The sequence below is a fragment of the Fundulus heteroclitus genome, chromosome 2 (genome assembly GCF_011125445.2).
Source record: "Fundulus heteroclitus isolate FHET01 chromosome 2, MU-UCD_Fhet_4.1, whole genome shotgun sequence".
NCBI classification, from domain to species: Eukaryota; Metazoa; Chordata; class Actinopteri; order Cyprinodontiformes; family Fundulidae; genus Fundulus; species Fundulus heteroclitus.
In genome coordinates, this window is record NC_046362.1 from 19,812,594 (window position 1) to 19,825,198 (window position 12,605).

Genomic DNA, 12,605 nt, shown 5'->3' on the forward strand with positions numbered 1-12,605 from the left:
GGCCACCCACTCTGGTCTGATGGCTCTCCTTATAATCAGACCGACACTGTAATGTCTCTACTGCCAGCCAGCCAGGCGGACTGCTTTGCCTTTCAGAAGAACGCAACAGGACCAGGATACTTCCTGACTCCGTTCTTCTGTGATATCCCTCTACCCTTCATCTGCCAATACCAAAGTAAATGATCTGCACACCACGTCACTGACCAGATCCTGCATGGATTTTACTGAATATATCTTAAAGAAATTTTTTACATTCATCATTTTTACAGCTTTTTTTTTCTTTTCAGTTTTGTTCATGCTTGTTATTCACGATTCTCACATCTATTTCTATGAATGAAATTGAGAAAAATACATCAAAAACAAAAATGAAAGAAGTTATGTTTGGAACATCAAACTCAGGGATTGGTACATAACTGCATCCATCCAAGACAAAAATACAGAAAGTAAAGTCCCCAGTTCCAATTTTATTTCATGAAATAAAGATTTATATTACAAGTTATTCAAAAAGAAGGAGGAATTAAATGTTTTCTGAGAACAGAAGCTCAGTGACGTCACAATCCAGTACTTTGTGAATGGATCTAAAAGCCCTTCAGAGAATACAGTCCGCCTGTAATTTACCTTTCGATAAAAACTGCAGCTGGAAAAACCTAGATTCTAGCAACCTCGAGTTAAAACTTATGCTCCAGTTCTGACCAGCATTGTTACTCCCGTGTAGCTCAAATGTTTTGTTTTATTTTAGAAAATTTGTTTTGAAATTATATATCTGACCCCTGAAAAAATGGAATCGGATAACTTTAAGTTATTTAGACTATGTTGTGATGTATATATCATACCTTTGATTTTCTCCTTCTAAAATGTAATGCTGTTTGTAATTTAAAAGTGTTTATACAGCCGCTACCAATTAGTAAAAACAAGAATAAGTCATTATGCAACGGACATTTATATCCCTTTTTAGTCATTCAAATTTTTCTCTTTCCATCCAACAGCTCCTTCAACCCCTGCATCCTTTTCATTCAATCTGGCTCAGGTGACAGACCAGCAGGTAGAGCTTCGTTGGAGTGACCTTTCGGCTCTCCGCTCTCCTCATTTTTCATCCTTTGAGATATTCCTCCAGTACAGAGAAAGTGAAAGTGCCCTTCCAGGTCACGACATGGAAGACGGATGCAAGGAGTCAGAAGGGGGAAGGGTGAGAAAGAGCCGGCCGAGTTTCGCAAAAACATTCAGAGTCCCAATTTCTCTCTCCTCCAGAGAGGTAACTTTGACAGGTTTGTCTCCCGGGAGCATCTACTTCTTCACCCTTCAGGTCTCCCAGCATGCTGGCCCCAGCTGGAGCTTGGGACAAACACAGACAGCATACACGAGTGAGTCTGCTGACAGCGCACACGCATAGGCAACTAACAGATTATGCAAATACGTGCTAACATGGAATATTTATGCTTACAGAACCGCTTCCTCCTCAAAGCATCACTATTGGTTCCATAACAGCCAGTCAGATTACTGTACACTGGATGCTTCCGGACACTCCGTGTTCATCTGAGTGGGAATTTGCTGTACTTTGTGTAGATGTGTCCTCGAAACAGGAGAGGGTAGTTAGCAACGTCTCCAGGGTGTTTGAGACCAACAGGAAGTGGTTCTGCACGGCTATTGTTGGAGGACTTGAGTCCTACACTAAATACAGAATTGAAGTTTTCACAATCACAAAGTTTGGAATATGGAGTTGTGGACCAGCACCTCTGACTGTTCGAACTGGTAAGTGTATGTGAAACAATGGCAATAATTGTTACCTGATTAACAAATTATGAGAGCTGTTTGCAGAAACTGGTCTGCAAATAACTAACCGACTAAACATTTATGACAGCTCGGAAAAACATTGCTCAAAAATACTTACAAAGGCGGGCGCGCTGGTGGCGCAGCGGGTAGTGCGACCCATGTACAGAGGCCTTAGTCCTCGACGCGGTCGACCCGGGTTTGACTCCGACCCGCGGTCCTTTGCCGCATGTTTCTCCCCATCTTCCACCCCCCTTCCTGTCAGCCTACTGTGTTAAAAAGCGAGCCACTAGAGCAGTGAAAAGTCCCAAAAAAAAAAAAAACTTAAAAATATTGCACCTTGATACTTGAATTCTTGCACATAATTGTATTTGTGGGATGAAAGAAATCTACAATCACATTTCCTTAATTAAAGCAAAGCTTTGATCTGCAGACTTCTGCCGATCCAGATTTTTCTTTTAGAACTATAAAACAGGCAGATATAAAAACTAGCCCTGTCAGGAGTGATGATTTGTCATTTATACTGGAATCAGGTGCAAATGCGTCATTTGTTTGAAAGAGGATTTGCAAGGGTTTAAAAGGGGTTTTATTATTATTTTTAAATAGAGACAAAACATTGTTGACATTTTCAACTGTCTTTAGCATCCTACATAAGCAATTAGGATGGTAACCATTACTACAACAGTCGGAAATCCCGGTGAAATCCCCTGAGAAGTTGGAAACCATAACTCTGAGACTTTAAAAGGCTGTCAACCTTTTAAAGTATATGTATATCCATCATATTCCAGGACAGCGGTTGAAAGCTCTAATGTAATAACCTCATGTATTATGAACAACTTCCTGTTATCTGTGAAGGTTTTGCTCACTGTCACACTTTTACAGCCTCAATGTACCACGTTTTGACATGTACAGTTGCCGTTTGAGTCGTTTCTAGCATCTCTGTGCTGTCTCTTTATTTTTAAAACACCTTAACACCAAAAAAAAAACCAATCTGTTTTATTCTTTCACTCAGTAAGGTCCTCTCTACTGAAGAGTGTTTTACTAGTGCAAACTGCTGGTGGTTATGTATGGTGTGTTCACTGGACAGAAAAATATTGGATTTTTGAGTGTCTGACCAGCTGATCCCCTCTCAGGAGTGCTTAGGTGCAAGCCAATTTCTCTGAGACATATTTGTCTCACATATCGTGTAATAATGTGATTATCCAGTATGGAGAAACATAGTCTCATTAGAAACATACTTTTTACCACTAAAGTTTTCTCCAGTGCAGTTATGGTTGTGATTTTTTTTTTTTTTACCTTAAATTTGCCAGTAAAAATTTCAACTGCAAAATTTCAGTTGCAGAAATTTCTGCAGCTGAATTTTTGCAAGTGAAGATTTTATTCCTGGTGCATTTAACTACAGAAAAAAAAACATCAATTATTACATGGTATAAAAATTCAGTGTTATAAAATCAATGTCTAAAAGTGTCTTATGAGACTATATCTCTATATATCAGCTCATAACATATATTATTCATTGCATATTCTTTTTCTGGAATGTTGAGTGTTTTGGAAAACCTCGACACATCATAATATTTGGAAATGTGAAATTATTTTTATTGTCAGGTTGGTAATATTTTGAGAAATATTCTTATTTACAGCCACCCCACATTGGTACCGCAAGTAAAGATTTGTATAAATATTTTTGTATAAAGCTTTTTTTTATTGTAGTAGTATAAGCTCACCCTGAAAAATGTTTTATAAACCGCTTACCTTTAATTTGAGTACATTAATTGAACAGGGCGACAAAATACCACGTTAGAAATTATGTTTTTTACAAAATCACTAGTGCCAATTGTGGCACTCTTTGCAGTCCAGATAATTTTTCTATTTTCTATTTTGCTGCTGATTTTACTGTCTAAAGACATTTACCTGGTAAACTTCGACTTGCTGTTTCTTTGAAACAATATGCTGCAAAGTGACACGGAGGCTGGTTTTGTTTTACCGTCTCCTCAGAAATGGAAAGACAAGAGAACACCTGAATTAAGCAATACGATATGTGTTGTTTTTCTTAAGTCAGGAAATGGCAATATGAAAATAGCTGCTCACCTGTCGGCTACTCACACATTTCAACGGTTAGACCAATATTTGAAAAAGGAAAAATGGATAAGGAATCTTGTTTTTTTTTCTACCATGCACAGTGAGCATGATGGGAAGGGGTGTAATGTCTATAGTTCATCACAGCACAGAATGACATGTTTTGGTCACCATGCCACACAAAATAATTGTTTTTCATCTTTATTTATACAGTGAAATGTACTGCTAGATGTAAAATGTTGTGTTTGTTTTCCTTAGCGGTAGAGCCTCCTGCTGATCTGGTGATGTTTAGCGTGAATGGCAGCCTGTCAGTTTGCTGGACGGTTCCACCTAGTGATCCTCCAGATGCATATTATGTGGCAACCCAGTCGTTTAATAGTCCTGCTGCATCCTCGCTGTGGATAAACGACTCCAGCTCTGGCGGACTCGGGAAAGATGAATCCATTTGTGCTAATTTGGGCGCCTTTACTCCTGGTCACACATATGAAGTGGCAGTCGTTGCCGTGAGGGGAAATGACAGGAGCGAGAGGTCCATTAACATCCACACCACAGGTGAGAGGAACAAATATGCAGCCTATGATAATACAATCCATTTAGTAAATGTGGTTTTGACTGTTGTATTTGTACTTGCGTGTGCAGCTCCAATGCCTGTGCAGGTGGCGGTCCCTCTCTCTGTGGGCACAAACTACACACAGCTGTATGTTCACCCTCCACGGGTGGGGCTGATTGACGGGGTCAAAGTGTGTGCGTGTCTTGGAGTTTGCAACAGGACATGTAAAGGATGGTGTGAATACGCATGTGAGTGGCATGCCCTCCCCGCTGGCATTTATATCGCAACCATCAGCAGCCTTACTCCAGGATCAGAGTACCAGCTCAGTGTGTACAGCACCATGAAAGGCAGGGTGGGACCACCATTCTACACCCATCCCATTAAAACAAGTACGTTTTCTACCAGTGTCAATCCTATTTAGGCTTCTTTACTACACCTATAAGCGTAACGTGTTGTTGTTTTTTTATTTATTCATTTGGATCTGTTTAATTGATCACATGTCTAGGCACCTTTAATTGACAGCCAGTGGTTTCCTGTTTTCCTAAAGGACACACAGACCAGTTCCACAGAACAGCCATTAGATAATCTACACATTCACAGTGCATGCCTGGAGAAAAGTGCTCTCTCTCCATCACAAATGTAAACTTGTAAAAAACGTAAACTTTTACTCAAACACAGTTTGGTGTAGTGTTGAAAAAGGTCTATCTTCCAAATGAGCTGGATTCCTTGTTACGAGTGCAGTGCATCATGAACTCTTTGAAATGCAAAGGGGATTTGGAATAACAATTTGGTGACTTCTACAAGAAAACTGAAATTGATTGTTAGGATATTTTCCAAGGATAATGCTTCAACAGATATGGCTGAGATCTGAAAGAAAAGGTTTACTAAATCCAAAATCAGTCTTCTTCAATCTGCGTTCCTTTAGCCAAATCCTTGGAAATAGCTGTGGGGTCAGCTGAAGAGAAGTAAACCCATTAAAGTCATTGAATTCAGGTGTTCCCATGACTTCAGTGGTAACGGTTGTATGAAATACAGCACCTAGGCCTGCAGATGAATTCTGCAAACACTTGGGTCCCTCTCAGAAACATGGTTATTTCTAGCTTGGTGCCATGATTAACTGATAAAATTTCCCTGTAATTAAATATTTCACAGCCAACTGGCGCTGTAACAAAATTGAAGCCTTTGGAATCGACTCAGCCATGAAGTGGTAGGATGTGTATAAATCAGTGTGGTCAGTGGATGCTGAGTTTGTCAACCTTCACTAGCTACAGACCTCCATACCTCATGTGGCCTTCAGATTAGTTCAAGAATAGTGTGTATTGATTGGATAGTAAATACGGTACAGTAGCTTGCAAAAGTATTCATACCCTTTGAAATTTTCCACAAATTGTCACATTACAACTTCAAACAATCTTATGTGAAAGTCCAACACAAAGTGGTATACAATTGGGAAGTAGAAGGACAATTATACATGATTGAAAACACTTTTTCTTTTACAAATAAAAAAGCTTAAAAGTGAGCTGTGCAAAAGTATTCAGCCCCCTTTTCTCTCCTGAGTTGACCAAACCAGCTCAACCAAACAGTACACCTTAGGGATTAATGAGAGTGGAGAGTGTGGGCCAGGCATTCTTGTCCCTCATCAGTGTCTGACTTCATGAAATAAACAATTTCCATAAAGACGCTTCCAAACTTTGTGCAAATCCTTCCTAGAAGAGTTGAAGATGATTTATAGCTGCAAAGGGAGGGCGGACACCCTATTAAATCCATTTAACAAAGAATAGGATGTCACTCAGGTTCATGTGTGTGTCGAGGCAGGTGAGCAAATGCTTTTGGAAACAGTGCATACATTTTCTGAGTCCTTGGGTTTTATCTGCGTTCCTCTGTCTGCCTAAAAGGTTTGACCATGTGTCTTTGTCCATGCAAAGGAACAAGCCAGTTGTCACAATATATGTCAATGCTGTTAAACCTAGAAGTCTCACCAACCTTATACCTGCCATGAGGCCTCACATCATATAATACTTAATTGGTGTGCGGCTGCATATAACTGAAATTGGGCTTCAAATCAAAATCAGTTTTATAGTCTCTTGGTGTGCTTTAATGTCAGCTGAAAAGAAAAATACATCGCACATGGTACCACTGTTGTCATTATCCTTATTTGGCTGTTTAACCTCGTCTGTTTCCATCATCATTTCATGCAATTTCTACTAACCAGATTTAAAATTGAATCTGCTCCTGACTTGGCAGCAGATCACGTCGGCTTCATATCTTTGAAGATTTGGAGTGAATCGAGAAAACAATAAAGGATTTACAAATGAAAGAAGGCTGATTTTTTTTTCAGGTTATACTATAGAGAGTAGGACTTAACATTACAATATAATAAATGTGTTATTATAAATTATGGGGCTGTTTCATAGACAAAAATCCCTTTTCTTTGAGTAAGAATTTAAATAAGTTCTTTAAATCACTCTTTTGGCTTTAAATGCAGTAAAAAAAATTATTATGTGCGCTGCTAAATTTCAATGAAAGTGTGTTTTGAATCATTTTGACATAATTCCAAGGCTTTTAATGTTTTTCAGCGTGTTAAAGGAAGAAAATAGCACATGGTGTGTGTTTTGTGACGAGACGTTTGATTTTTAGGTCTGGCTCCACCCAGCAGAGTGAGGGAAGGAGTGGTGACGGACTCATCCGTAGAGCTGCTTTGGGACCCAGCACCAGGACAGGGTCAGAGCTACGAGGTCAGCTGCCTCAACTGCGACCACGGCCTAAAGGTGAAGAAAGAAGTGAATGAGCAAATAAAAAGTGGAGATATGTTTACTTGCTTGCAAGCGACCTTTGGAAGTAGATTATGAGTTGCATGATATAAGGCTTGTTTGCATCCTTTTATACACAATAAAATCAACATGTACACAAATGCCCCTCCTCTAATTATAATAGCTATGTCCCTTTTGTGTATTAAAGGTGCAGAAGGTTTTCGGTCAGAGTGCAGTGTTTTCTGGTCTGACTCCAGGCTCACTCTATCGCTTCGCTGTACGAACCGAGAAGGAGTCCTTCACTGACAGTTTGCCTGTTTCAATCAATATCACTGCAGGTAAACACACAAACACACACGCATCAACGCTTCTCCATTTTTCTCGTCTTTAATAGCCACATGCGCTGTTTTTTTTTTTTTTTTTTTTTGATGTGGCAGTTCCTGGGCAAGCCGAGGTTTCACTCGTCAATAAAACAACATCATCCATATGCATTAGCTGGAGTGCAGCCAGAGGACTGCTGAGCTCATTCATTCTGTCTATCAGAAACACAACATCCGTTCAGGAGCTGATCATTTCTCGTCAGGAGCGCAGGCCAGTCTCTTCTCATTCTGCCACAATCAAAATTAATATGAACCCAGAGTTATTATCGCCGCCTGAAACCTGTTCCTGAAAAGAGCGACCGCCAAAGGTGTGTGTGTGTGTGTGTGTGTGTGTGTGTGTGTGTGTGTGTGTGTGTGTGTGTGTGTGTGTGTGTGTGTGTGTGTGTGTGTGTTCACAGATCATACAATTTCCAAGGCCTTGCTCCTGGCAGCCAGTATACTGTTGAATTGATTACAGCAAACCGGGAGAGAAGAAGTAGAACTTCCACTTTGATCCTCTATACTCGTGAGTTAAAATATGTCTGTAAAAAAAAAATGCAGCTGTACAGTTAATGCCAAAGTTATCCATATTCCCGGTAGATTTTTAATAGTATTAAGTATTTTTTTATTTAATTTCATTAACATGTTTCTCACAGCTGGAAGTAGTATTAGTGTTTCAGAGGGGCCCAGCCAGGGTACTGACTTGAACCTCATAGAGTATATGTGGGGGGGAGTTAAAGATTAGGGTGATGAAAAGGAGGCCTTCCAACCTACAAGACTCGGAACGCGACACCAAAGATAAATTGTTAAATTACCAGTAGAAACATGCAAATGTTTAGAGGTCAATACTGTCTATGTTCAAACTTCTAATCTTTTTAACCTTTTCTTCATCTTTTGAGAGATGTCTCAAAGATGCATGACTTGGGTGTATGGTAATAATTTTGAAATTAAATTTGCCAGGAGTATAACTCCAGTTGCACAATACATAGCAACTTTGTCATTTTTGCAGTTTTGCCAGATCCAGCTCCCAATACACAGCTCAGATGGTAATGTTCTGATTCGTGTTTTTATTTTGGTTAAGTTAGCTTTCCTGCCTTAGGGTTTATTTCTGTTTCTAGTTTTGTATTGTGTTGAATTCATGTTTAGCCTGTTTACTGTTTTAGCTATCTGGTCTTCTTTATTAGTTTTTATTAAAGCTTGTGTTCTGTTCAGTCTTAGCCTTGTTTTCTATCTTGGGTTTTCTCTTTATGGTTACTTTGGCTCCGTAGTTGTTCATCTTAGTTTCTGTCCCATCAGCCTCTCTATCACTTCCCCTTCCTTGATCACTTTCACCTGTTCCTGGTTAATTAGTTTCTCCCTACTCACCTGTTTGCCTGTCTATTTATACCTGCCTCAGCTCTCTGCTCCTTGCCAGAATGTCATGTCTCATCTCCCAGTGGTAAGAGCTCTCCAGCTGTCTGTATTCTCTGTATCTGATCTATTTGCCTTTTTTTTTTTTTTTTTGAGTCTTCCCAGTTCCTGTTAGTTTTTTGGTTTTGTGCTGCTCTGTACCCAGCTTGGATTGTTTTTGCCTGACCCACCCCATCATCACTTCAATAAATCCTGTTAAACATTACCTTAAATGTCTGGCTGAATACCGGGTTCATCTCCTCCTCAATCAAAGCAAATCATTACACAGAGTGCAATGTTAGCTATTTCTACAGCCACCATGCATTCAAACTCTCTATGCAAGTTAATTGAAACACTACAAGTACATTGTTTCATTAATAAAAGTACAGAATAAGCTACATGCAACTTTTTTCGGTAAAACCACGTTGCTGACAAGATTATGATGTCATTCATTGCTGTCCAAGAAATGGCCACTGCTCACAACTTGGGGCGTGTGTTGGCAATAAACTCAAAGCAGAAAAACACGGACATATTTTCAAATTGCATGCTTTCCTTAAGTTGTGCAGCCCTGGGTGTGAATTATTTGGGCTAAACCTTGCAATGATCAAACTTTTCCCCGCTCATTACCCTTCATGTGCTTAACCAATAACACATATGAATCCATCCATCCATCCATTTTTTTTTCCGGCTCATCTGAGATTATGTCGCAGGAATAATGTGTCCAGGAGGCAATCCCAGACATGGAGGGTGTCACCCTCCAGCTCCTTCTTGGTGATCCAACAACATTGGGATATATAGGCAGATAGGTTATGTACTCCCTCTATTGAGTTCTCGGTCTTCCCTGAGGTCTCCTCCCAGTGGGACGGCCCAGCACACCTCCAAACTGACTCCTTTGATGTGGAGAAGCAGCAGCTCTACTTTTGGCAGATTATATGATAGGATTTCGTTCTTTTACACATACTCCATGTCTCATGACCACAGGTGAGGTTTGGATGGTAGACTGGAAGATGAATCAATGGCTTTTTTTTTTTTGGCTCCACTCTTTCTTCACCACAACAGACCAGAGAAAAGCCAGCATTACCACAGACATCCTACCATCAATCATGAACAAGCCACTAAAACATGCAATTTGCCATTTTAGCTTTGCATTTTGAAATGGCGAGGTTACTCTCCATCATCTCCAGTGTTTTCCTTTGCTGTTTCAAAGTGAACCACTTGATGAAATCATCAAGTGATTTCAACTGCCTGTAAGTCCTAACAAGTTCCCTGTCTCCAGTGCCAGAGATGCCCGGTCAGGTGGTTACATCAGAGCATCCAGTCACATCTGTGTTTCTGTCCTGGAGGCCACCAGCAGGACAGGTTGACAAGTACAAGGTAAAATGTGGAATCGGTTGTGTTTGACCAAGAATTCACTGACAGTTTACATAAGACAATGCCATTTTTAAAACCTAACATAAATCCATCGTGGTGTGTTTGGCATTTGTAAACATCTATTTTTAAAATATAATAGTGATCTGTAACTTGCATCTGTTTAGTGGTTGCCTGGAAACCGATGTGGGCACACTAAGGATCTGGTTGCAACCCTTTAAAGATGAATGGCCTTCATAGACATTCAGCCAGCAACAATGACCAAGCACATACACATGTTTTTTTTTAAATGTCTTTCCAGTGAAGCATAAGGCAGAATGTTGATATAATCTTTTATCAAGAACACCAAAAACAATTTTTTCTCTTCACAGTAATTTTTGAAAACTGATTTTCTTCTAATTCTAACACCAAAGGTCTCTGTGTTACTCTCCGGCAGCTCGGCTTTGGTCTGCTGTCCTCGGACAGGAAATCATGGACGGAGGTGTTCGTTGAGAGCACAAGTTATGAGATCAGAGAATTGATCCCGGGGACAGACTATGGCCTCAGCGTTCAGAGTGTGCTGGGCTCCGAAACCAGCTACGCAGCAAACAGAGAGTTCAGCACGTGTAAGCAACAGAGAGGCACACCTAAATCTATTTCAGGACGTATCCCTCAAAATTATTTTGGAAAATCGCAACACTTCCGACTTGTCCTCCAGGGCCTGCTGGATTGTGCAGCCTTCATTTGGACAAAGTGGATTGGTCGTCCTTCTCTGTGAGTTGGAGCGGGGCGCCTGGAGAGTTCGACTTTCACAGAGTAACCGTGGCCAGCGCGTCGCTCACAAGAACACTGGCAATACCGAAAGAGGAGCGGGTTGCTGTGGTTACAGGCCTGCTGGACGGTTGCAGCTACAACGTGAGTGCCGAGAGAGTGAGAGGAGTGACAGCAGGAAGGGCTGCTTTTCTGACTGTCACCACAGGTAGATGATATTTCAAGAGCTTCGCCAATCAGCGGCTCTGTTAATCACGCCTGGCCTCATTGAGGTCTGCGTTGAACCGCGGTAACTTTCTCCCCCATCTCTGACCCCGTTTCCTCCCTTCCTTCCCGTTCCTTATCAGAGGCGAAGCCGGTGAGGGGTGTGCGTTTGGTCGTCGTTTCTGCACGTGCGTTCTCGCTGCGCTGGCTGCAAGCGGAGGGCTGCGTGGATGTCTACCAAGTCAGCCTGCTGCCAAACCAGGGCACGGTCACAATTCACCCGGCACACGACGGATACGTTCGGGTAAATGCACGGTTTAGGTGAAATCGTGGGGGATGCACGGCGTCCCGCTAACAGAATGTCATCAGGGCAGCATTAGCACAGTCGCTGCACTGAAAGCAGAGGCTGGATTTCTTTTTTTTATGTTTTAACAGTAAGACTTAAATGCACACAAGCACATCCTTACATACAGTGAAGCATCTCTCCTCCCATTCAACCAAGTCCCACCCCACACCGGCTGCCAGGTGTCCAATGTCTCCCAAAACGTAACCTTACACACCACACACCACACACACACACACACACACATGCACACACACACATGCGCACACACACACACACACACAGACAAAACACGGCACAGGGTTGAGTAATGGGTCGCATTATTTATTAAGTTAGCTTCATGAGCTCAGCTCTGAATCATTCATTTGCTTAAGCAGCTCTCCCAAGAGAGACCAAAAAGAAAGGAGGTAGAGCTTTAGCCTCGTGCTAATTAAAGGATTCACAAACATTTTGGAATACCTCAAGATCAAGATTTTTTATTGTTTTTTGCTCGAGGTCTGACCCTATAATGCGTTCTCTGCTGCTAGCTTTTATGCACTGTGACTGGACACAGATATTCTGGGGAGGCCTTTAACCTGCTTTGACTAAGCTTAACCTAACTCCACTACGCAGCAGCATGTCCTTGCTCTCAGCATTCCTAATCCTCACAGTCAACCTTGGAAAGGTGCACTTACAGGTAAGAACTCACTTCTTGATGTCAACAATTTTACATACAGCCTACAGTTCACGTGCAGTCCTTCTGAAAAGTGTTCATGCCTATAAAACTTTTTTTTCACCATTTGCAACAATACAGCAAACAATCGCCGTTACTGCAAATTTATGTTGTAGCTCAAAATAAGTAAAAGGAAATATTTTTTTTGTGCATATTTTCCTAATAAAAATCTGAAAAGTATGGCAAACATTTGAATTCAACCCTTTTACTTTGATAGCCCTAAATGCAGTGTAAGATAAGATAAGATAGACTTTACTGATCTCACGGTGGAGAAATTCACGTGTCACATCGGCTCAATAATCAAAAGAAGGTGCCAAAAGGAGGAAAAGGTGCATGA

At 41.0% G+C, this 12,605-nt stretch overlaps 1 protein-coding gene across 2 annotated transcripts in view; it reads left to right on the top strand.

The window, feature by feature from the left end:
• The window catches only part of ptprq (protein tyrosine phosphatase receptor type Q), a 66,800-nt gene continuing 54,195 nt past the window's right edge, over positions 1–12,605 (top strand). For both annotated transcript variants that reach the window (XR_004933289.1, XM_036150182.1), the window contains exons 1-13: positions 1–175; positions 987–1,361; positions 1,444–1,749; positions 4,102–4,395; positions 4,483–4,782; positions 7,031–7,161; positions 7,352–7,481; positions 7,581–7,734; positions 7,922–8,028; positions 10,168–10,265; positions 10,696–10,864; positions 10,957–11,217; positions 11,357–11,517. Coding sequence is in view for 1 of the 2 variants with exons in the window: in XM_036150182.1 (XP_036006075.1) it covers positions 52–175; positions 987–1,361; positions 1,444–1,749; positions 4,102–4,395; positions 4,483–4,782; positions 7,031–7,161; positions 7,352–7,481; positions 7,581–7,734; positions 7,922–8,028; positions 10,168–10,265; positions 10,696–10,864; positions 10,957–11,217; positions 11,357–11,517 (2,610 nt within the window). In the remaining variant the exon portion in view is untranslated. The remainder of the gene's footprint in view (positions 176–986; positions 1,362–1,443; positions 1,750–4,101; positions 4,396–4,482; positions 4,783–7,030; positions 7,162–7,351; positions 7,482–7,580; positions 7,735–7,921; positions 8,029–10,167; positions 10,266–10,695; positions 10,865–10,956; positions 11,218–11,356; positions 11,518–12,605) is intronic.